The 23052-nt window shown below is 60.0% G+C and overlaps 1 protein-coding gene across 1 annotated transcript in view; it reads right to left on the bottom strand.

Annotated features, from left to right (window-relative positions):
* Nucleotides 1–4058: 4058 nt before the first annotated feature.
* LOC119698470 overlaps nt 4059–23052 on the bottom strand; it is a 45225-nt gene continuing 26231 nt past the window's right edge. The window contains 4 exon segments of the mRNA XM_038130334.1: nt 4059–5622; nt 9254–10177; nt 13936–15024; nt 18689–20539. Coding sequence (XP_037986262.1) covers nt 4542–5622; nt 9254–10177; nt 13936–15024; nt 18689–20539 — 4945 coding nt within the window. The 3' untranslated portion in view covers nt 4059–4541.

The raw sequence follows: 23052 nt of genomic DNA on the forward strand, positions 1-23052 counted from the left end.
TTTTGGGGTGTCCCGTGCCCATTTTTGGGGTCCCCGGGCCCATTTTTGGGGTCCCCGTGCCCATATAGTGGTCCCCATTCTCATTTTGGGGTCCCCGTGCCCATTTTGTTGTCCCGGTTCCCATTTTTGGGGTCCCCGTGCCCATTTTGGGGTCCCCATTCCCATTTCTGGGGTCCCCATCCCCGTTTTTGGTGTCTCCATTCCCATTTCTGGGGTCCCCGTATCCATTTTGGGGTCCCCGTCCCCGTTTTTGGGGTCCCCATGCCCATTTTTGGGGTCCCCGTGCCCATTTTGGGGTCCCCGTGCCCATTTTTGGGGTCCCCGTGCCCGTTTTTGGGGTGTCCCGTGCCCATTTTTGGGGTCCCGTGCCGGTTTTTGGGGTGTCCCGTACCCTGCTCCAGCGCCAGCCCCAGCGTCACCCGCCCGGTCCTGCCGGTGGCTCCGAAGATCGCGATCTTCATCCCCTGCGCCGTGAACCGAACCGAACCGGACCGAACCGAACCGAACCGAACCGGATCGAACCGAACGGAACCGAACCGGATCGAGCTGGACCGAACCGGGATCGAGGATCGGGAACGGGATCGGGATCTGGGATCGGGATCGGGATCTGGGATCGGGATCGGGGCCGAGACCGAGACTCGAACCGGGACCGCGATCGGGACCAGAACCGAGACTAAAACCGGGATCGGCACCGGGATCGGGATCGGGATCGGCACCGGGATCGGCTCCGGGATCGGGATCGGGATCGGTACCGGGAGCGGCTCCGGGAGCGCTCCGGGAGCTCCGCGGTGGCTCCGGGGAGTTTTGGCCGCGCCCCCGGGCAGGACTGGGGGGGAACTGGGAGGGACTGGGAGGGACTGGGAGGGAACTGGGAGGGACCCGGAGGGACTGGGAGGGACCCCCGGGATTGGGAGGGAACTGGGAGGGGCTGGGAGGGACCCCCGGGACTGGGAGGGACTGGGAGGGAACTGGGAGGGACCCCCGGGACTGGGAGGGACTGGGAGGGAACTGGGAGGGACTGGAAGGGCACTGGGAGGGACTGGGAGGGGACTGGGGAGGAACCGGGAGGGTCCCCCGGGACTGGGGGGCAACTGGGAGGGAACTGGGAGGGACTCCCGGGACTGGGGGGCAACTGGGAGGGAACTGGGAGGGACTCCCGGGACTGGGAGGGACTGGGAGGGGACTGGGAGGGACTGGGAGGGAACTGGGGGGGAACTGGGAGGGAACTGGGAGGGAATTGGGGGGGAACTGGGGGGGAACTGGGAAGGAACTGGGAGGGGCTGGGAGGGTCCCCTGGGACTGGGAGGGACCCCAGAACTGGGAGGGACTGGGCGGGAATTGGGAGGGACTGGGAGGGACCCCCGGGACTGGGAGGGAACTGGGAGGGAACTGGGAGGGACTGGGAGGGACTCCTGGGACTGGGAGGGAACTGGGAGGGACCCCCGGGACTGGGAGGGACTGGGAGGGACTGGGAGGGAACTGGGAGGGACTGGGAGGGACCCTACATATTTAATCCCAGTCCATATTTGATCCCAGCCCTGATTTGATCCCAGCTCATATTTGATCCTGGTCCTGATCTGATCCCAGCCTATATTTAATCCCAGTCCATATTTGATCCCGGTCCTGATCTGATCCCAGTCCATGTTTGATCCTGGTTCCTCTCTGATCCCAGCCTATATTTAATCCCAGTCCATATTTGATCCCATCCCTGATCTGATCCCAGCCTTGATTTGATCCTGGTCCTGATCTGATCCCAGTCTACATTTAATCCCAGTCCATCTTTGATCCCAGTCTATATTTAATCCCAGTTCATATTTGATCCCAGCCCTGATCTGATCCCAGCCCTGGTTTGATCCCAGCCCTGATCTAATCCCAGTCCATATTTGATCCTGGTCCTGATCTGATCCCAGCCTATATTTAATCCCCGTCCATATTTGATCCCATCCCTGATATGATCCCAGCTCATATTTGATCCTGGTCCGGATCTGATCCCAGCCTATATTTAATCCCCGTCCCTATTTGATCCCAGCCCTGATTTGATCCCAGTCTATATTTGATCCCAGTCCATGTTTAATCCCAGTCCATATTTGATCCCAGCCTATATTAAATCCCCGTCCATATTTGATCCCAGCCCTGATCTGATCCCAGTCTATATTTAATCCCAGTCCCTATTTGATCCCAGCCTATATTTAATCCCAGTCCATATTTGATCCTGGTCCTGATCTAATCCCAGTCCTGATTTGATCCCAGTCCATATTTAATCCCAGTCCCTATTTGATCCCAGACTATATTTAATCCCAGTCCCTATTTGATCCCAGCCCTGATCTGATCCCAGTCCATGTTTGATCCCAGCCCTGATCTGATCCCAGCCCTGGTTTGATCCCAGCCCTGATTTGATCCCAGTCCCTATTTAATCCCAGTCCATAGCTAATCCCAGCCCTGATCTGATCCCAGTCCATATTTGATCCTGGTCCTAATCTGATCCCAGTCTATATTTAATCCCAGTCTATATTTAATCCCAGTCCTTAGTTAATCCCAGTCCATGTTTGATCCTGGTCCTGATCTGATCCCAGCCTATATTTAATCCCAGTCCATGTTTGATCTCATCCCCGATCTGATCCCAGCCCTGATTTGATCCCAGTCCCTATTTGATCCCAGCCCCTATTTAATCCCAGTCCCTATTTGATCCCAGTCCATATTTAATCCCAGTCCATATTTGATCCCAGCCCTGATCTGATCCCAGCTCATATTTGATCCTGGTCCTGATCTGATCCCAGCCTATATTTAATCCCAGTCTATATTTAATCCCAGTCCCTCTTTGATCCCAGCCCTGATTTGATCCCAGTCAATATTTGATCCCAGTCTCTATTTAATCCCAGTCCCTGTTTGATCCCAGTCTATATTTGATCCCAGTCCATATTTAATCCCATTCCATGTTTGATCCCAGCCCTAATCTGATCCCAGTCCATGTTTGATCCTGGTCCTGATCTGATCCCTGCCTATATTTAATCCCAGTCCCTATTTGATCCCAGTCTATATTTAATCCCAGTCCATGTTTGATCCCAGCCCTGATCTGATCCCAGTCTACATTTAATCCCAGTCCATATTTGATCCCAGTCCATATTTGATCCCAGCCCTGATTTGATCCCAGCTCATATTTGATCCCAGCCCTGATTTGATCCCAGCTCATATTTGATCCCAGCCCTGATCTGATCCCAGCCTATATTTAATCCCAGTCCATGTTTGATCCCATCCCTGATCTGATCCCAGACCTGATTTGATCCTTGTCCTGATCTGATCCCAGTCTACATTTAATCCCAGTCCCTATTTGATCCCAGTCTATACTTAATCCCAGTCCATATTTGATCCTGGTCCTGATCTGATCCCAACCCTGACCTGATCCCAGTCCCTATTTGATCCCAGCCTATATTTAATCCCAGTCCATGTTTGATCCTGGTCCTGATCTGATCCCAGCCCTGATTTGATCCCAGTCCCTATTTGATCCCAGTCCATATGGCCCTGCTCGCATTCCAAAAGTCTGGAATTCCAGGAAAAATGTTCCTGCCCTTGAGGGCGAAGCTCCTGAGAAGGGGCCGAAGGCCGAGAGGAGCAAAATCCCACAGAGACATTTCCCTGCCAGCCTTCAGAAAGTCAGGCCCTGGACTGGGAATCAAAACGAAATAAATTGGGGAAATAATAAAATTATTTTTTAAAAAATTATATCTTATTATTTATTGTATTATATTAATATCATATTTATTATATTAATAATATGTTAATACTATTATAAAATATTAATATTCTAGTTATTAAATTATTAGTACATAAATATTATATTATATTAATACTATATTTATTTATTATTGTATTATATATAATAAATATTATGTTTTATATAAAAAATATAAAAAAATAATTGGGGAATAAAGGAATAAAAAAACCAGGAGGGTCTGCGAGGACAGGGGGCAATTAAAAGAGGTAAGGGGGTAATTAAATCAGGGCAGGGGATAATTAAATCAGCGGAGGGTAATTGGTGGACACTGGGGCAATTCAATACAGGGAGGGTATTTGGAGGCCCCTGGGTCAAGGGAGACAGGGACAGAGAAGGAGAGGCAGGAGAGAAAAGAGGACACCCAGAACTGCCGCGGAAGGAAAAGGAACGGGAAAGAAATCCCAAAATCTGCGAGTTTTATTTGCTATCAAATACATCCCACACACCCAGCCCACCACAATCCCCATCACACTGCTCCCGACTGGGATCCCACTTCTCCCAGTCTCCTCCCAACCCCATCTCAGCCTGGTGGCTGTGGAATCAAGTGGGTTTGGTGTGGGTTTGAGGTTTTTTCTGAGGTGGGAAGAAGCCATCTTGAGGTAGTATTGAGCCTTTATGGGCTAAAATAAAGCTCTTTTCAGTAGGATTTGAGTGGTTTTGAAGAGACAGATCCATCCCTCTTGGCTTTTGGACTGCAGAGAGATGGAGAAGAGAAAGAAATTAAGGCCAAAGCAAAAGGAGAAGCAGCCAGGTGTGTTCCCAGCACGGATCACAGGGAATGTGGGTCACCAGGGCTGTGCCCAGCGTGGCTCCTCCAGAGGGGGATGGAGCTGGAGCAGCGCACAAAGCTCTTCCCGCACTCGGGGCACTCGCAGGCCTTCCCTTAGCGGTGGCTCCGTTGGTGTCGGGTCAAGTTACTGCGCTGTGAGAAGCTCTTCCCACACTTGGGACACTCGTAGGGCCTCTCCCCAGTGTGGATGCGCCGGTGCGTGACGAGGTCGGAATTGTGCTTGAATCCCTTCGCGCAGTCGGGGCAGTGGTAGGGCCTCTCATCTGTGTGACTCTGATAGTGCTGGAGGAGATGGGAGCTGGTCTGAAACCTCTTTCCACACTTGGAACACTCGTAGGGCCTCTCCCCAGTGTGGATTCTCTGGTGCCTCCTCAGGTGGGAGTTGCACCTGAAGCTCTTCCCACACTCCCTACACTCGTAGGGCCTCTCCCCATTGTGGATGCACCGGTGGCTGACGAGGCGGGAGTTGAGGTTGAATCCCATCCCACAGTCGGGGCAGCGGAAGGGCTTCTCCTCTGCGTGACTCATATAGTGCCGTAGGAGATTGGAGGTGGTCTGAAATCTCTTCTCACACTTGGAACACTCGTATGGCCTCTCCCCAGTGTGGGTCCTCTGGTGCTTGATCAGGCTGGAACTGCACCTGAAGCTCTTCCCACACTCCCCACACTCGTAGGGCCTCTCCCCAGTGTGGATGCGCCGGTGGATGACAAGGTCGGAGTTGCACTTGAATCCCTTCCCACAGTCCGTGCAGCAGAAGGGCTTCTCCTCTGTGTGAATCTGATAGTGCTGGAGGAGATGGGAGCAGGTCTTAAACCTTTTCCCACACTTGGAACATTCGTAGGGCCTCTCCTCAGTGTGGGTCCTCTGGTGCCTGATAAGGTTGGAGCTATTGCTGAAGCTCTTCCCACACTCCCCACACTCGTAGCGCCTCTCCCCTGTGTGGGTCCTGTGGTGCTTGATCAAGTCGGACCTATTACTGAAGCTCTTCCCACACTCCCTGCACGTGTGGGGCTTCTCCCCATCATGGGGCTGCTCATGGAGCACCAGCTCCGAGCTCTGGCTCCATCTCCGGCCGCCTTCCCGGCCCAGGCTGGGTCTTTCCCCCTCAGCTCGCCGCCATCTGCCTTTGTAGCCCCTCCTGGTGCGGCATCTCTGGGCCTTTTCCTCCCCGTTGCCTTCCTGCGCCGCGGAGCCGCTCCAAACGGCCTCTGCCACGAGCTTCTGCCCCGGGGATTTGTCCTCCCTGCTCTCCAGCCTCAGCTCCTGCTCTGGGGGAGGAAGGACAAGCACTTCCTCCTCACCTGCCTGCGGCTCCTGGGACATCTTCCTCTTCCTCACAGCCTCCCAGGGCTTGGCAACGGGAAATCCTGCTTTAGGGCAAACAAGGGATGAGCACGGTGACATTGAAGGTCCATCTGCCCAAGGCCATCTCTAGAGATCACCAGGCATGTGGGGGTCAATAAAAACCTCCCAAACACCGAGATTCACCCCCGGAAAAGCCTCCCAGGAGTTCCCCGTCCCTGCTCCCTCCCCTCTGGTGTTCGGTGTTCCCCCTGTCCCAGCTGCTGGGGTCACGCTTGGATTGGGGGTCCCCCTTCTCCTGGGTGCCCGCCCTCCCCAGGCTGCTGGCAGTCCCGGCAATCCCAAAAGCTCCCCCCTCTCCGCTCTCCCCACGCAGGGATGCCGGGGCTTTCTGGGCTCCCTTTGGGCTCCCTTCTCCCCTCGCTCTCTGCTTTGGGCTGCAGGGGCTCCAAGGAGTCCCCCCTGCCCCTCTCCGGGCTCTTGAGGCTCCCGCCAATGGCGCCGCTCCCCCCTCTCTGGGCTCCCCACTTTGGGCTCCCGGCGGACACAGGGCTCTGCTCCTCCAGGCTGCCTCTGCCGGCAGCCGCCACCGCCACCCCCCAATGTCCCCCCAAGGGGCCTTTCCCGCTCAGCCTTGGACTGCTGCATTCTCCAAACATCCCCCAAAAACCCAAGCCAGGCACCCCCCGGATATCTGGGCCGAGCTGCCCCTCCCCGCTCACCTGCGGGATGGGGGGCGATGATCCCACAGCTGGGGGCTGCGAATTCACCCAGGGCTCCACCGCGTGGTTCCTTCTGCTCAGCCCCGATCCGCCTTTGTCCCTCCTCTTCCTCTTCCTGCCGCTCGTCCTCTTCCATCCCCCCTCCTCCTCGTCCCCCAGCAGCAGCGACCCCCTCGCTGCCCCGTTGCCGGAGCCCTCGCAGGCGCGCCAGGAGCGGCGATGGAGCCGGCACAGCTCGGCACGGGCAGCGCGGGGCTCTCGGCTGCTCGCAGCCGCTGCGGCCGGGGGGAACCCGGCCCGGCCAAGAGGAGAGGCAAACTGGCCAAACTGGGCGCTGCACATCCAAACTGGGCCAGGCTGGGGACCCTGCCCGGGCACTGCCAGCCCTTGGGGCTCCTCTCGCCGCCTCCGGCAGCGGGGAACGCACAGAGGGCTGCGGGACCCCGGCACTGGCAGCACGGCGAGGGACTGGGCTGCACTGGGATCACACTGGGATCGTACTGGGATCATACTGGGATCATGCTGGATCATGCTGGGTGTGCATAGGAGCGTGCTGGGGGGTAATTGAGACCATGGTAGGGGCAAATGGGATAGACTGGGGGTGACTGGGACTATGCTGAGCGTGACTGGGAGCAGCAGTGAGCAGCTGGGAACATGGGAGGAGCAACTGGGAGGAACTGGGAGTCACTGGGGGCATAGGGGGGTGATTGGAAATATCTGGGCTTCTACTGGGACCAACTCAGATCATGCCTTAAGAAAGGGGGATCTTACTGACATCATACTGGGACCATACTGGGATCATACTGGGACTGTACAGAGTTCATACTGGGGTCACACTGGCATACCTGGGCAGGCTGTGATCCCACTGATGGACACTGGGATCATCCTGGGATCATCCTGGCAGTGGCTACAATCATACTGGGATCACAGTGGGTGTGAGTGGAGCCTCATTGGGCGTTACTGGGAGCTACCAAACCCATACTGGGACTAACTGGGGACATCATTATAGGAACTGGGAGAAAACTGGGAGCATGTGAACGACGCTGAGCTAAGTGGGAGTGCCTGCAAAAGACCGACAGAATGTTCAGGGCAACTGGGATAGACTGGGAGGGTCTAAGACCACAGGGGGAGTGACTGGGACCGGACTGGGAGCGACTGGGAAAGTGCTGGGGGAACTGGGAACACGCTGGGGGCAAGTGGGAGTGACTGGGGACCTGCTGGGAGAGACTGGGACCATACTGGCAGCGAGTAGGAGTATTCTAGGGGCAACTGGAAGAACTGGGAAAACACTGGATGCAAGTGGGAGGAACTGGGAGCAGCTGGGACCATGCTGGGGCTAACTGCATCATCATAGGGTAGGACTGGGAGGGACTGGGCTCGTACTGGGAGTGCCGAGGAAACTGGAAGCACACGGGGGGACTGACTGGGCTCATACTGGGAGCAGCCACTGCCGGGCCCGGGACCCCCAAAAACACCTCCCAGGGACCCCCCCACGAGGTCCATCTGTGGCTCAGCTTTGGAGCCCTGCCAGCTGCAAACATCCCCCCCAAAAAACCCCAAACCCAGGCACCCCCCGGGGTATTTGGGCCCAGCTCCCCCTCCCCGGGCAGCTGCGGCATGGCGGGCGATGCTCCCGGGGCTGCGGCCACTTCAGCGAGCGCCAGGGCCACGAGATTCTCCCTCTCCTCTTCTCCTGCTGCCGCTCGGCCTCTTCCTCCCTGCCTCCTCCTCCTCCTCCTGGCCCGTTCCTGAAGGGCGAACCGTGAGGGGAAAGGGGGCAAGGAAATGGCGGGAGCCGTGAGGGGAAAGGGGGCAAGGAAAGGGCGGGAAGCGTGAGGGGAAAGGGGGCAAGGAAAGGGCGGGAGCCGTGAGGGGAAAGGGGGCAAGGAAAGGGCGGCAGCCGTGAGGGGAAAGGGGGCAAGGAAAGGGCGGCAGCCGTGAGGGGAAAGGGGGCAAGGAAAGGGCGGGAAGCGTGAGGGGAAAGGGGGCAAGGAAAGGGCGGGAGCCGTGAGGGGAAAGGGGGCAAGGAAAGGGCGGCAGCCGTGAGGGGAAAGGGGGCAAGGAAAGGGCGGGAGCCGTGAGGGGAAAGGGGGCAAGGAAAGGGCGGGAGCCGTGAGGGGAAAGGGGCGGGCTCAGGCCAAGGGCGGCAGCCGTGAGGGGACACTCTGGGAGGCGGCACTCTGCACACAGAACTGCCGCGGGAGAAAAATGGACGGCAAAGGAATCAGTAAGTCTGAGAGTTTTATTTGCTATCAAATACATCCCACACAACCAGCCCACCACAATCCCCATCCCGCGGCTCCCAACTGGGATCCCACTTCTCCCAGTCTCCTCCCAACCCCATCTCAGCCTGGTGGCTGTGGAATCAAGTGGGTTTGGTGTGGGATTGAGTTTTTTTCTGAGGTGGGAAGAAGCCATTTTGAGGTAGTATTGAGCCTTTATGGGCTAAAATAAAGCTCTTTTCAGTAGGATTTGAGTGGTTTTGAAGAGACAGATCCATCCCTCTTGGCTTTTGGACTGCAGGGAGATGGAGAAGAGAAAGAAATTAAGGCCAAAGCAAAAGGAGAAGCAGCCAGGTGTGTTCCCAGCACGGATCACAGGGAATGTGGGTCACCAGGGCTGTGCCCAGCGTGGCTCCTCCAGAGGGGGATGGAGCTGGAGCAGCGCACAAAGCTCTTCCCGCACTCGGGGCGTTCGCAGGCCTTCCCTTAGAGGTGCCTCCGTCGGTGTTTGGTCAAGTTAGAGCTGCACCTGAAGCTCTTCCCACACTGGGGACACTCATAGGGCCTCTCCCCAGTGTGGATGCGCCGGTGCTTGACGAGGTCGGAGTTGCGGTTGAATCCCTTCGTGCAGTCGGGGCAGCGGAAGGGCCTCTCCTCGGTGTGAATCTGATAGTGCTTGAGGAGACAGGAGCTGGTTTGAAACCTCTTCCCACACTTGGAACACTCGTAGGGCCTCTCCCCAGTGTGGATCCTCTGGTGACTGATCAGGCTGGAGCTGCACCTGAAGCTCTTCCCGCACTCCCCACACTCATAGGGTCTCTCCCCAGTGTGGATCCTCTGGTGCAGGATAAGGCTGGAGCTGCACCTGAAGCTCTTCCCACACTCCCCACACTCGTAGGGCCTCTCCCCAGTATGGATGCGCCGGTGCCTGACGAGGTGGGAGTTGCGCTTGAATCCCATCCCACAGTCCGTGCAGCAGAAGGGCTTCTCCTCTGTGTGACTCTGATAGTGCCGGACGAGATTGGGGCTAATCTTAAACCTTTTCCCACACTTGGAACACTCGTAGGGCCTCTCCCCTGTGTGGATGCTCCGGTGCCTGACGAGGTGGGAGTTGCGCTTGAATCCCATCCCACAGTCCGTGCAGCGGAAGGGCTTCTCCTCTGTGTGACTCTGATAGTGCCGGACGAGATGGGTGCTAATCTTAAACCTTTTCCCACACTTGGAACACTCGTAGGGCCGTTCCCCAGTGTGGATCCTCTGGTGCAGGATCAGGTTGGAGTTCCACCTGAAGCTCTTCCCACACTCCCCGCACGTGTGGGGCTTCTCCCCATCATGGGGCTGCTCATGGAGCACCAGCTCCGAGCTCTGGCTCCATCTCCGGCCGCCTTCCCGGCCCAGGCTGGGTCTTTCCCCCTCAGCTCGCCGCCATCTGCCTTTGCAGCCCCTCCTCGTGCGGCATCTCCGGGCCTTTTCCTCCCCGTTGCCTTCCTGCGCCGTGGAGCCGCTCCAAACGGCCTCTGCCACGAGCTTCTGCCCCGGGGATTTGTCCTCCCTGCTCTCCAGCCTCAGCTCCTGCTCTGGGGGAGGAAGGACAAGCACTTCCTCCTCACCTGCCTGTGGCTCCTGGGACATCTTCCTCTTCCTCACAGCCTCCCAGGGCTTGGGAAAGGGAAATCCTGCTTTGGGGCAAACAAGGGATGAGCACGGTGACATTGAAGGTCCTTCTGCCCAAGGCCATCTCTAGAGATCACCAGGCATGTGGGGGTCAATAAAAACCTCCCAAACACCGAGATTCAGCCCTGAAAAAGCCTCCCAGGAGTTCCCCGTCCCTGCTCCCTCCCGTCTGGTGTTCGGTGTTCCCCCTGTCCCAGCTGCTGGGGTCACGCTTGGATTGGGGGTCCCCCTTCTCCTGGGTGCCCGCCCTGCCCAGGCTGCTGGCAGTCCCGGCAATCCCAAAAGCTCCCCCCTCTCCGCTCTCCCCACGCAGGGATGCCGGGGCTTTCTGGGCTCCCTTTGGGCTCCCTTCTCCCCTCGCTCTCTGCTTTGGGCTGCAGGGGCTCCAAGGAGTCCCCCCTGCCCCTCTCCGGGCTCTTGAGGCTCCCGCCAATGGCGCCGCTCCCCCCTCTCTGGGCTCCCCACTTTGGGCTCCTGGCGGACACAGGGCTCTGCTCCTCCAGGCTGCCTCTGCCGGCAGCCGCCACCGCCACCCCCCAATGTCCCCCAAGGGGCCTTTCCCGCTCAGCCTTGGACCGCTGCATTCTCCAAACATCCCCCAAAAACCCAAGCCAGGCACCCCCCGGGATATCTGGGCCGAGCTCCCCCTCCCCGCTCACCTGCGGGATGGGGGGCGATGATCCCACAGCTGGGGGCTGCGAATTCACCCAGGGCTCCACCGCGTGGTTCCTTCTGCTCAGTCCCGATCCGCCTTTGTCCCTCCTCTTCCTCTTCCTGCCGCTCGTCCTCTTCCATCCCCCCTCCTCCTCGTCCCCCAGCAGCAGCGACACCCTCGCTGCCCCGTTTGCGGAGCCGTCGCAGCCGCGCCAGGAGCGGCGATGGAGCCGGCACAGCTCGGCACGGGCAGCGCGGGGCTCTCGGCTGCTCGCAGCCGCTGCGGCCGGGGGGAACCCGGCCCGGCCAAGAGGAGAGGCAAACTGGCCAAACTGGGCGCTGCACATCCAAACTGGGCCAGGCTGGGGACCCTGCCCGGGCACTGCCAGCCCTTGGGGCTCCTCTCGCCACCTCCGGCAGCGGGGAACGCACAGAGGGCTGCGGGACCCCGGCACTGGCAGCACGGCGAGGGACTGGGCTGCACTGGGATCGTACTGGGATCGTACTGGGATCGTACTGGGATCATACTGGGATCATACTGGGATCATGCTGGGTGTGCATAGGAGCGTGCTGGGGGTAATTGAGACCATGGTAGGGGCAAATGGGATAGACTGGGGGTGACTGGGACTATGCTGAGCGTGACTGGGAGCAGCAGTGAGCAGCTGGGAACATGGGAGGAGCAACTGGGAGGAACTGGGAGTCACTGGGGGCATAGGGGGGGTGATTGGAAATATCTGGGCTTCTACTGGGACCAACTCAGATCATGCCTTAAGTGAGGGGAATCTTACTAACATCATACTGGGTTTGGGTGGACTTCATACTGGGATCACACTGGCATGCCAGGGCAGGCTGTGATCCCACTGATGGAGTCTGGGATCATCCTGGGATCATCCTGGCAGTGGCTACAATCATACTGGGATCACAGTGGGTGTGAGTGGAGCCTCATGGGGCGTTACTGGGAGCTACCAAACCCAGACTGGGACTAACTGGGGACATCATTATAGGAACTGGGAGAAAACTGGGAGCATGTGAACGACGCTGAGGTAAGTGGGATTGCCTGCAAAAGACCGACAGAATGTTCAGGGCAACTGGGATAGACTGGGAGGGTCTCGGACCACAGGGGGAGTGACTGGGACCAGACTGGGAGCGACTGGGAAAGTGCTGGGGGAACTGGGAACACGCTGGGGGCAAGTGGGAGTGACTGGGGACCTGCTGGGAGAGACTGGGACCATACTGGCAGCGAGGAGGAGTATTCCAGGGGCAACTGGAAGAACTGGGAACACACTAGATGCAAGTGGGAGGAACTGGGAGCAGCTGGGACCATGCTGGGGCTAAGTGCATCATCATAGGGTAGGACTGGGAGGGACTGGGCTCGTACTGGGAGTGCCGAGGAAACTGGAAGCACACGGGGGGAGCGACTGGGCTCATACTGGGAGCATCCACTGCCGGCCCCAAGACCCAACAAAAACACCTCCCAGGGACCCCCGAGGTCCATCTGTGGCTCAGCTTTGGAGCCCTGCCAGCTGCAAACATCCCCCCCAAAAAACCCCAAACCCAGGCACCCCCCGGGATATTTGGGCCCAGCTCCCCCTCCCCGGGCAGCTGCGGCATGGCGGGCAATGCTCCCGGGGCTGCGGCCACTTCAGCGAGCGCCAGGGCCACGAGATTCTCCCTCTCCTCTTCTCCTGCTGCCGCTCGGCCTCTTCCTCCCTCCCTCCTCCTCCTCCTCTTGGCCCGTTCCCGAAGGGCGAACCGTGAGGGGAAAGGGGGCAAGGAAAGGGCGGGAAGCGTGAGGGGAAAGGGGGCAAGGAAAGGGCGGCAGCCGTGAGGGGAAAGGGGGCAAGGAAAGGGCGGGAAGCGTGAGGGGAAAGGGGGCAAGGAAAGGGCGGCAGCCGTGAGGGGAAAGGGGGCAAGGAAAGGGCTGGAGCCGTGAGGGCAAAGGGGGCAAGGAAAGGGCGGGAGCCGTGAGGGGAAAGGGGGCAAGGAAAGGGCGGCAGCCGTGAGGGGAAAGGGGGCAAGGAAAGGGCGGCAAGCGTGAGGGGAAAGGGGGCAAGGAAAGGGTGGCAGCCGTGAGGGGAAAGGGGGTAAGGAAGGGGCGGGAAGCGTGAGGGGAAAGGGGGCAAGGAAAGGGTGGCAGCCGTGAGGGGAAAGGGGGCAAGGAAAGGGTGGCAGCCGTGAGGGGAAAGGGGGTAAGGAAGGGGCGGGAAGCGTGAGGGGAAAGGGGGCAAGGAAAGGGCGGCAGCTGTGAGGGGAAAGGGGCGGGCTCAGGCCAAGGGCGGCAGCCGTGAGGGGACACTCTGGGAGGCGGCACTCTGCACACAGAACTGCCGCGGGAGGAAAATGGACGGCAAAGGAATCAGTAAGTCTGAGAGTTTTATTTGCTATCAAATACATCCCACACACCCAGCCCACCACAATCCCCATCCCGCTGCTCCAAATTGGGATCCCGCTTCTCCCGGTCTCCTCCCAAGCCCATCTCAGCCTGGTGGCTGTGGAATCAAGTGGGTTTGGTGTGGGATTGAGGTTTTTTTTGAGGTGGGAAGAAGCTATCTTGAGGTAGTATTGAGCCTTTATGGGCTAAAATAAAGCTCTTTTCAGTAGGATTTGAGTGGTTTTGAAGTGACAGATCCATCCCTCTTGGCTTTTGGACTGCAGGGAGATGGAGAAGAGAAAGAAATTAAGGCCAAAGCAAAAGGAGAAGCAGCCAGGTGTGTTCCCAGCACGGATCACAGGGAATGTGGGTCACCAGGGCTGTGCCCAGCGTGGCTCCTCCAGAGGGGGATGGAGCTGGAGCAGCGCACGAAGCTCTTCCCGCACTCGGGGCGCTCGCAGGGCTTCCCTTAGCGGTGGCTCCGTTGGTGTCTGGTCAAAGTCGAGCGCTGTGCGAAGCTCTTCCCACACTCCCCACACTCGTGGGGCCTCTCCCCGGTGTGGAGGCGACGATGCCGGACGAGCGTGGAGTTGCGGTTGAATCCCTGCCCGCAGTCGGGGCAGCGGAAGGGCCTCTCCTCCGTGTGAATCCGATAGTGCCGGAGGAGGCTGGAGCTGGTCATAAACCCCTTCCTGCATTGATCACACTCGTAGGGCCTCTCCCCGGTGTGGATGCGCCGGTGGATGACGAGGTGGGAGTTCTGGATGAATCCCTTCCCGCAGTCGGGGCAGCGGAAGGGCTTCTCCTCGGCGTGAATCCGATAGTGCTGGATGAGGCTGGAGCGGCTCGCAAACCCCTTCCCGCATTCGGAACACTCGTATGGCCTCTCCCCAGTGTGGGTCCTCTGGTGACAGGTCAGGCTGGAGATGTCGCTGAAGCTCTTCCCACACTCTCCACAACTGTAAGGCCATTCCTCGGTGTGGATCCTCTTGTGTCTGATCAGAGTAGAGCTCCACCTGAAGCTTTTGCCACACTCCCCACACTCGTAGGGCCTCTCCCCAGTGTGGACAACCTGGTGACTGATCAGGCTGGAGCTGCAGCTGAAGCTCTTCCCACACTCCCCACATTCGTAGAGCCTCTCCCCAGTGTGGATCCTCTGGTGCAGGATCAGGCTCTCTCTGTGTCCGAAGCTCTTCCCACATTGCCCACACTCATAGGGCTTCTCCCCAGTGTGGATTATCTGGTGCCTGAGCAGATTGGCACTCCTCCTAAAGCTCTTCCCACACTCCCCACACTCGTAGGGCTTCTCCCTTGTGTGGGTCCTGTGGTGAGTGATCAGGCTGGAACTGTCAGTGAAGCTCTTCCCACACTCACCACATTCGTAGGGCCTCTCCCCGGTGTGAGTCCTCAGGTGCTGGATCAGCTTGGAGTTCTGCCTGAAGCTCTTCCCACACTCCCCGCACGTGTGGGGCTTCTCCCCATCATGGGGCTGCTCATGGAGCACCAGCTCCGAGCTCTGGCTCGATCTCCGACCGCCTTCCCGGCCCAGGCTGGGTCTTTCCCCCTCAGCTCGCCGCCATCTGCCTTTGCAGCCCCTCCTCGTGCGGCATCTCCGGGCCTTTTCCTCCCCGTTGCCTTCCTGCGCCGCGGAGCCGCTCCAAACGGCCTCTGCCACGAGCTTCTGCCCCGGGGATTTGTCCTCCCTGCTCTCCAGCCTCAGCTCCTGCTCTGGGGGAGGAAGGACAAGCACTTCCTCCTCACCTGCCTGCGGCTCCTGGGACATCTTCCTCTTCCTCACAGCCTCCCAGGGCTTGGCAACGGGAAATCCTGCTTTGGGGCAAACAAGGGATGAGCACGGTGACATTGAAGGTCCCTCTTCCCAAGTCCACCTCTAGAGATCACCAGGCATGTGGGATTCAATAAAAACCTCCCAAAAACCGAGATTCAGCCCCGAAAAAGCCTCCCAGGAGTTCCCCGTCCCTGCTCCCTCCCCTCTGGTGTTCGGGGCTTCCCCCTGTCCCAGCTGCTGGGGTCACGCTTGGATTGGGGGTCCCCCTTCTCCTGGGTGCCCGCCCTGCCCCGGCTGCTGGCAGTCCCGGCAATCCCAAAAGCTCCCCCCTCTCCGCTCTCCCCATGCAGGGATGCCGGGGCTTTCTGGGCTCCCTGTGGGCTCCCTTCTCCCCTCACTCTCTGCTTTGGGCTGCAGGGGCTCCAAGGAGTCCCCCCTGCCCCTCTCCGGGCTCTTGAGGCTCCCGCCAATGGCGCCGCTCCCCCCTCTCTGGGCTCCCCACTTTGGGCTCCCGGCGGACACAGGGCTCTGCTCCTCCAGGCTGCCTCTGCCGGCAGCCGCCACCGGCACCCCCCAATGTCCCCCCAAGGGGCCTTTCCCGCTCAGCCTTGGACTGCTGCATTCTCCAAACATCCCCCAAAAACCCAAGCCAGGCACCCCCCGGGATATCTGGGCCGAGCTGCCCCTCCCCGCTCACCTGCGGGATGGGGGGCGATGATCCCACAGCTGGGGGCTGCGAATTCACGGAAGGCTCGACCGCGTGGTTCCTTCGGCACAGCTTTAATCCGCCTTTGTCCCTCCTCTTCCTCTTCCTGCCGCTCGTCCTCTTCCATCCCCCCTCCTCCTCGTCCCCCAGCAGCAGCGACACCCTCGCTGCCCCGTTTGCGGAGCCCTCGCAGCCGCGCCAGGAGCGGCGATGGAGCCGGCACAGCTCGGCACGGGCAGCGCGGGGCTCTCGGCTGCTCGCAGCCGCTGCGGCCGGGGGGAACCCGGCCCGGCCAAGAGGAGAGGCAAACTGGCCAAACTGGGCGCTGCACATCCAAACTGGGCCAGGCTGGGAACCCTGCCCGGGCACTGCCAGCCCTTGGGGCTCCTCTCGCCGCCTCCGGCAGCGGGGAACGCACAGAGGGCTGCGGGACCCCGGCACTGGCAGCACGGCGAGGGACTGGGCTGCACTGGGATCACACTGGGATCGTACTGGGATCATACTGGGATCATGCTGGATCATGCTGGGTGTGCATAGGAGCGTGCTGGGGGGTAATTGAGACCATGGTAGGGGCAAATGGGATAGACTGGGGGTGACTGGGACTATGCTGAGCGTGAGTGGGAGCAGCAGTGAGCAGCTGGGAACATGGGAGGAGCAACTGGGAGGAACTGGGAGTCACTGGGGGCATAGGGGGGTGATTGGAAATATCTGGGCTTCTACTGGGACCAACTCAGATCTTCCTTTAGGTGAGGGGGATCTTACTGACATCATACTGGGTTTGTGTGGACTTCATACTGGGATCACACTGGCATGCCAGGGCAGCCTGTGACCCCACTGATGGACACTGGGATCATCCTGGGATCATCCTGGGAGTGGCTACAATCATACTGGGATCACAGTGGGTGTGAGTGGAGCCTCATGGGGCGTTACTGGGAGCTACCAAACCCAGACTGGGACTAACTGGGGACATCATTATAGGAACTGGGAGAAAACTGGGAGCATGTGAACGACGCTGAGGTAAGTGGGAGTGCCTGCAAAAGACCGACAGAATGTTCAGGGCAACTGGGATAGACTGGGAGGGTCTCGGACCACAGGGGGAGTGACTGGGACCAGACTGGGAGCAAATGGGAAAGTGCTGGGGGAACTGGGAACACGCTGGGGGCAAGTGGGAGTGACTGGGGACCAGCTGGGAGAGACTGGGACCATACTGGCAGCGAGTAGGAGTATTCCAGGGGCAACTGGGAGAACTGGGAACATACTGGATGCAAGTGGGAGGAACTGGGAGCAGCTGGGACCATGCTGGGGCTAAGTGCATCATCATAGGGTAGGACTGGGAGGGACTGGGCTCGTACTGGGAGTGCCGAGGAAACTGGAAGCACACGGGGGGAGCGACTGGGCTCATACTGGGAGCATCCACTGCCGGCCCCAAGACCCAACAAAAACACCTTCCAGGGACCCGCCAATGTCCCCCCGAGGTCCATCTGCGGCTCGGCTTTGGAGCCCTGCCAGCTGCAAACATCCCCCCCAAAAAACCCCAAACCCAGGCACCCCCCGGGATTTTTTGCCCCATCTCCCCCTCCCCGGGCAGCTGCGGCATGGGGGGCGATGCTCCCGGGGCTGCGGCCACTTCAGGCAGCGCCAGGGCCACGATATTCTCCCTCTCCTCCGTCTGCCGCTCGGCCTTTTCCTCCCTCCCTCCTCCTCCTCCTCCTGGCCCGTTGCCGAAGGGCGAACCGTGAGGGGAAAGGGGGCAAGGAAAGGGCGGGAGCCGTGAGGAGAAAGGGGGCAAGGAAAGGGCGGGAGCCGTGAGGGGAAAGGGGGCAAGGAAAGGGCGGCAGCCATGAGGGGAAAGGGGGCAAGGAAAGGGTGAGAGCCGTGAGGGGAAAGGGGGCAAGGAAAGGGCGGCAGCCGTGAGGGGAAAGGGGGCAAGGAAAGGGCGGGAGCCGTGAGGGGAAAGGGGGCAAGGAAAGGGCGGGAGCCGTGAGGGGAAAGGGGGCAAGGAAAGGGCGGCAGCCGTGAGGGGAAAGGGGGCAAGGAAAGGGCGGCAGCCGTGAGGGGAAAGGGGCGGGCTCAGGCCAAGGGCGGCAGCCGTGAGGGGACACTCTGGGAGGCGGCACTCTGCACACAGAACTGCCGCGGAAGGAAAATGGACGGCAAAGGAATCAGTAAGTCTGAGAGTTTTATTTGCTATCAAATACATCCCACACACCCAGCCCACCACAATCCCCATCCCAATGCTCCCAACTGGGATCCCACTTGTCCCCATCTCCTTCCAAGGCCATCTCAGCCTGGTGGCTGTGGAATCAAGTGGGTTTGGTGTGGGATTGAGGTTTTTTTTGAGGTGGGAAGAAGCTATCTTGAGGTAGTATTGAGCCTTTATGGGCTAAAATAAAGCTCTTTTCAGTAGGATTTGAGTGGTTTTGAAGAGACAGATCCATCCCTCTTGGCTTTTGGACTGCAGAGAGATGGAGAAGAGAAAGAAATTAAGGCCAAAGCAAAAGGAGAAGCAGCCAGGTGTGTTCCCAGCACGGATCACAGGGAATGTGGGTCACCAGGGCTGTGCCCAGCGTGGCTCCTCCAGTGGGGGATGGAGCTGGAGCAGCGCACGAAGCTCTTCCTGCACTCGGGGCGCTCGCAGGCCTTCCCTTAGTGGTGCCTCCGTCGGTGTCGGGTCAAGTTAGAGCTGCAGGAGAAGCTCTTCCCACACTGGGGACACTCATAGGGCCTCTCCCCGGTGTGGATGCGCCGGTGCGTGACGAGGCCAGAGTTGCAGTTGAATCCCTTCCCACAGTCAGGGCAGCAGAAGGGCCTCTCCTCTGTGTGAATCCGATAGTGCTTGAGGAGATGGGAGCTTGTCTGAAACCTCTTCCCACACTTGGAACACTCGTAGGGCCTCTCCCCGGTGTGGATCCTCTGGTGACTGATCAGGCTGGAGCTGTCACTGAAGCTCTTCCCGCACTCCCCACACTCATAGGGTCTCTCCCCAGTGTGGATTCTCTGGTGCCTCATCAGGCTGGAGTTGCAGGTGAAGCTCTTCCCGCACTGCCCACACTCGTAGGGCCTCTCCCCAGTGTGGATCCTCTGGTGACTGACGAGCTGGGAGTTGTCCTTGAATTCCTTCCCACAGTCGGGGCAGCAGAAGGGCCTCTCCTCTGTGTGAATCCGATAGTGCTGGAGGAGATGGGAGCTGGTCTGAAACCTCTTCCCACACTTGGAACACTCGTAGGGCCTCTCCCCAGTGTGGATCCTCTGGTGACTGATCAGGCTGGAGCTGTAGGTGAAGCTCTTTCCACACTCCCCACACTCGTAGGGCCTCTCCCCAGTGTGGACGCGCCGGTGCCTGACGAGCTGGGAGTTGTCCTTGAATCCCTTCCCACAGTCGGGGCAGCAGAAGGGCCTCTCCTCTGTGTGACTCTGATAGTGCTGGAGGAGATGGGAGCTTGTCTGAAATCTCTTCCCACACTTGGAACACTCGTAGGGCCTCTCCCCAGTGTGGGTCCTCTGGTGACTGATCAGGCCGGATCTGTCACTGAAGCTCTTCCCACACTCCCCACACTTGTAGGGCTTCTCCCCAGTGTGGATTCTCTGGTGCCTGATCACGTCGGAGCTCCCGCTGAAGCATTTCCCGCACTCCTCACACTCGTAGGGCCTCTCCCCAGTGTGGATGCGCCGGTGCCTGATAAGGTCGGAGTTGTGCCTGAATCCCTTCGCGCAGTCGGGGCAGCGGAAGGGCCTCTCCTCCGTGTGACTCCGATAGTGTCGGAGGAGACTGGAGCTGGTCTGAAACCTCTTCCTGCATTGATCACACTCGTAGAGCCTCTCCCCTGTGTGGATCCTCTGGTGCAGGATCAGGCTGGAGCTGCACCTGAAGCTCTTGCCACACTCCCCACACTCGTACGGCCTCTCCCCAGTGTGGATGCGCCGGTGCTTGACGAGGTGGGAGTTTTCCTTGAATCCCATCCCACAGTCCGTGCAGCGGAAGGGCTTCTCCTCTGTGTGAGTCTGATAGTGCCGGAGGAGATGGGGGCTAATCTTAAACCTTTTCCCACACTTGGAACACTTGTAGGGCCTCTCCTCAGTGTGGGTCCTCTGGTGGCCGATTAGGCTGGACCTATGGCTGAAGCGCATCCCACACACGGAACACTTGAAAGGCTTTTCACCAGTGTGGATCCTCTGGTGCCTGATAAGGTTGGAGCTCCACCTGAAGCTCTTCCCACACTCCCCACACTCGTAGGGCCTCTCCCCTGTGTGGGTTCTCTGGTGCTTGATCAAGTCAGACCTTTTACTGAAGCTCTTAGCACACTCCCCACACTCGTAGGGCCTCTCCCCTGTGTGGATGCTCTGGTGCAGGATCAGGCTGGAGCTCCACCTGAAGTTCTTCCCACACTCCCCACACTCGTAGGGCCTCTCCCCTGTGTGGGTTCTCTGATGCTTGATCAAGTCGCACCTTTTACTGAAGCTCTTCCCACACTCCCCGCACGTGTGGGGCTTCTCCCCATCATGGGGCTGCTCATGGAGCACCAGCTCCGAGCTCTGGCTCCATCTCCGGCCGCCTTCCCGGCCCAGGCTGGGTCTTTCCCCCTCAGCTCGCCGCCATCTGCCTTTGCAGCCCCTCCTCGTGCGGCATCTCCGGGCCTTTTCCTCCCCGTTGCCTTCCTGCGCCGTGGAGCCGCTCCAAACGGCCTCTGCCACGAGCTTCTGCCCCGGGGATTTGTCCTCCCTGCTCTCCAGCCTCAGCTCCTGCTCTGGGGGAGGAAGGACAAGCAGAGGATGGCATTTGCCTCCGGGCCACAGGCAAGGGCAAGGACATCCCCCAGGCCGTCCCCGGCACAGGGGCTGTGCTGCAGCCGGGGCCGTGCTGGGCTGGGAGATGGAGCAGGACACAGGGGCAAAGGGGCACTGACTTCCTCCTCACCTGCCTGCGCCTCCTGGGACATCTTCCTCTTCCTCACAGCCTCCCAGGGCTTGGCAACGGGAAATCCTGCTTTGGGGCAAACAAGGGATGAGCACGGTGACATTGAAGGTCCCTCTGCCCAAGTCCACCTCTAGAGATCACCAGGCATGTGGGGGTCAATAAAAACCTCCCAAACACCGAGATTCAGCCCTGAAAAAGCCTCCCAGGAGTTCCCCGTCCCTGCTCCCTCCCCTCTGGTGTTCGGGGCTTCCCCCTGTCCCAGCTGCTGGGGTCACGCTTGGATTGGGGGTCCCCCTTCTCCTGGGTGCCTGCCCTGCCCAGGCTGCTGGCAGTCCCGGCAATCCCAAAAGCTCCCCCCTCTCCGCTCTCCCCACGCAGGGATGCCGGGGCTTTCTGGGCTCCCTTTTGGGCTCCCTTCTCCCCTCACTCTCTGCTTTGGGCTGCGGGGGCTCCAAGGAGTCCCCCCTGCCCCTCTCCGGGCTCTTGAGGCTCCCGCCAATGGCGCCGCTCCCCGCTCTCTGGGCTCCCCACTTTGGGCTCCTGGGGGACACAGGGCTCTGCTCCTCCAGGCTGCCTCTGCCGGCAGCCGCCACCGGCACCCCCCAATGTCTCCCCAAGGGGCCTTTCCCGCTCAGCCTTGGACCGCTGCATTCTCCAAACATCCCCCAAAAACCCAAGCCAGGCACCCCCCGGGATATCTGGGCCGAGCTGCCCCTCCCCGCTCACCTGCGGGATGGGGGGCGATGATCCCACACCTGGGGGCTGCGAATTCACCCAGGGCTCCAGCGCGTGGTTCCTTCTGCTCAGCCCCGATCCGCCTTTGTCCCTCCTCTTCCTCTTCCTGCCGCTCCTCCTCTTCCATCCCCCCTCCTCCTCGTCCCCCAGCAGCAGCGACACCCTCGCTGCCCCGTTGCCGGAGCCCTCGCAGCCGCGCCAGGAGCGGCGATGGAGCCGGCACAGCTCGGCACGGGCAGCGCGGGGCTCTCGGCTGCTCGCAGCCGCTGCGGCCGGGGAGAACCCGGCCCGGCCAAGAGGAGAGGCAAACTGGCCAAACTGGGCGCTGCACATCCAAACTGGGCCAGGCTGGGGACCCTGCCCGGGCACTGCCAGCCCTTGGGGCTCCTCTCGCCACCTCCGGCAGCGGGGAACGCACAGAGGGCTGCGGGACCCCGGCACTGGCAGCACTGCGAGGGACTGGGCTGCACTGGGATCATACTGGGATCATACTGGGATCGTACTGGGATCATGCTGGGTGTGCATAGGAGCCTGCTGGGGGGTAATTGAGACCATGGTAGGGGCAACTGGGATAGACTGGGAGGGTCTCAGACCACAGGGGGAGTGACTGGGACCAGAGTGGGAGCGACTGGGAAATTGCTGGGGGAATTGGGAACACGCTGGGGGCGAGTGGGAGTGACTGGGGACCTGCTGGGAGAGACTGGGACCATACTGGCAGTGAGGAGGAGTATTCCAGGGGCATCTGGAAGAACTGGGAACACACTGGATGCAAGTGGGAGGAACTGGGAGCAGCTGGGACCATGCTGGGGCTAACTGCATCATCATAGGGTAGGACTGGGAGGGACTGGGCTCATACTGGGAGTGCCGAGGAAACTGGAAGCACACGGGGGGAGCGACTGGGCTCATACTGGGAGCAGCCACTGCCGGCCCCAGGACTCCCCAAAAACATCTCCCAGGGACGCCCCCCGAGGTCCATCTGTGGCTCTGCTTTGGAGCCCTGCCAGTTGCAAACATCCCCCCCAAAAAAAACCCAAACCCAGGCACCCCCCGGCAGATTTGGGCCCAGCTCCCCCTCCCCGGGCAGCTGCGGCATGGCGGGCGATGCTCCCGGGGCTGCGGCCACTTAAGCGAGCGCCAGGGCCACGAGATTCTCCCTCTCCTCTTCTCCTGCTACCCACTCGGCCTCTGCCTCCCTCCCTCCTCCTCCTCCTCCTGGCCCGTTCCCGAAGGGCGAACCGTGAGGGGAAAGGGGGCAAGGAAAGGGCGGGAAGCGTGAGGGGAAAGGGGGCAAGGAAAGGGCGGGAGCCGTGAGGGGAAAGGGGGCAAGGAAATGGCGGGAAGCGTGAGGGGAAAGGGGGCAAGGAAAGGGCGGCAGCCGTGAGGGGAAAGGGGGCAAGGAA

Source organism: Motacilla alba, chromosome 3 (assembly GCF_015832195.1).
Source record: "Motacilla alba alba isolate MOTALB_02 chromosome 3, Motacilla_alba_V1.0_pri, whole genome shotgun sequence".
Taxonomy (NCBI): Eukaryota; Metazoa; Chordata; class Aves; order Passeriformes; family Motacillidae; genus Motacilla; species Motacilla alba.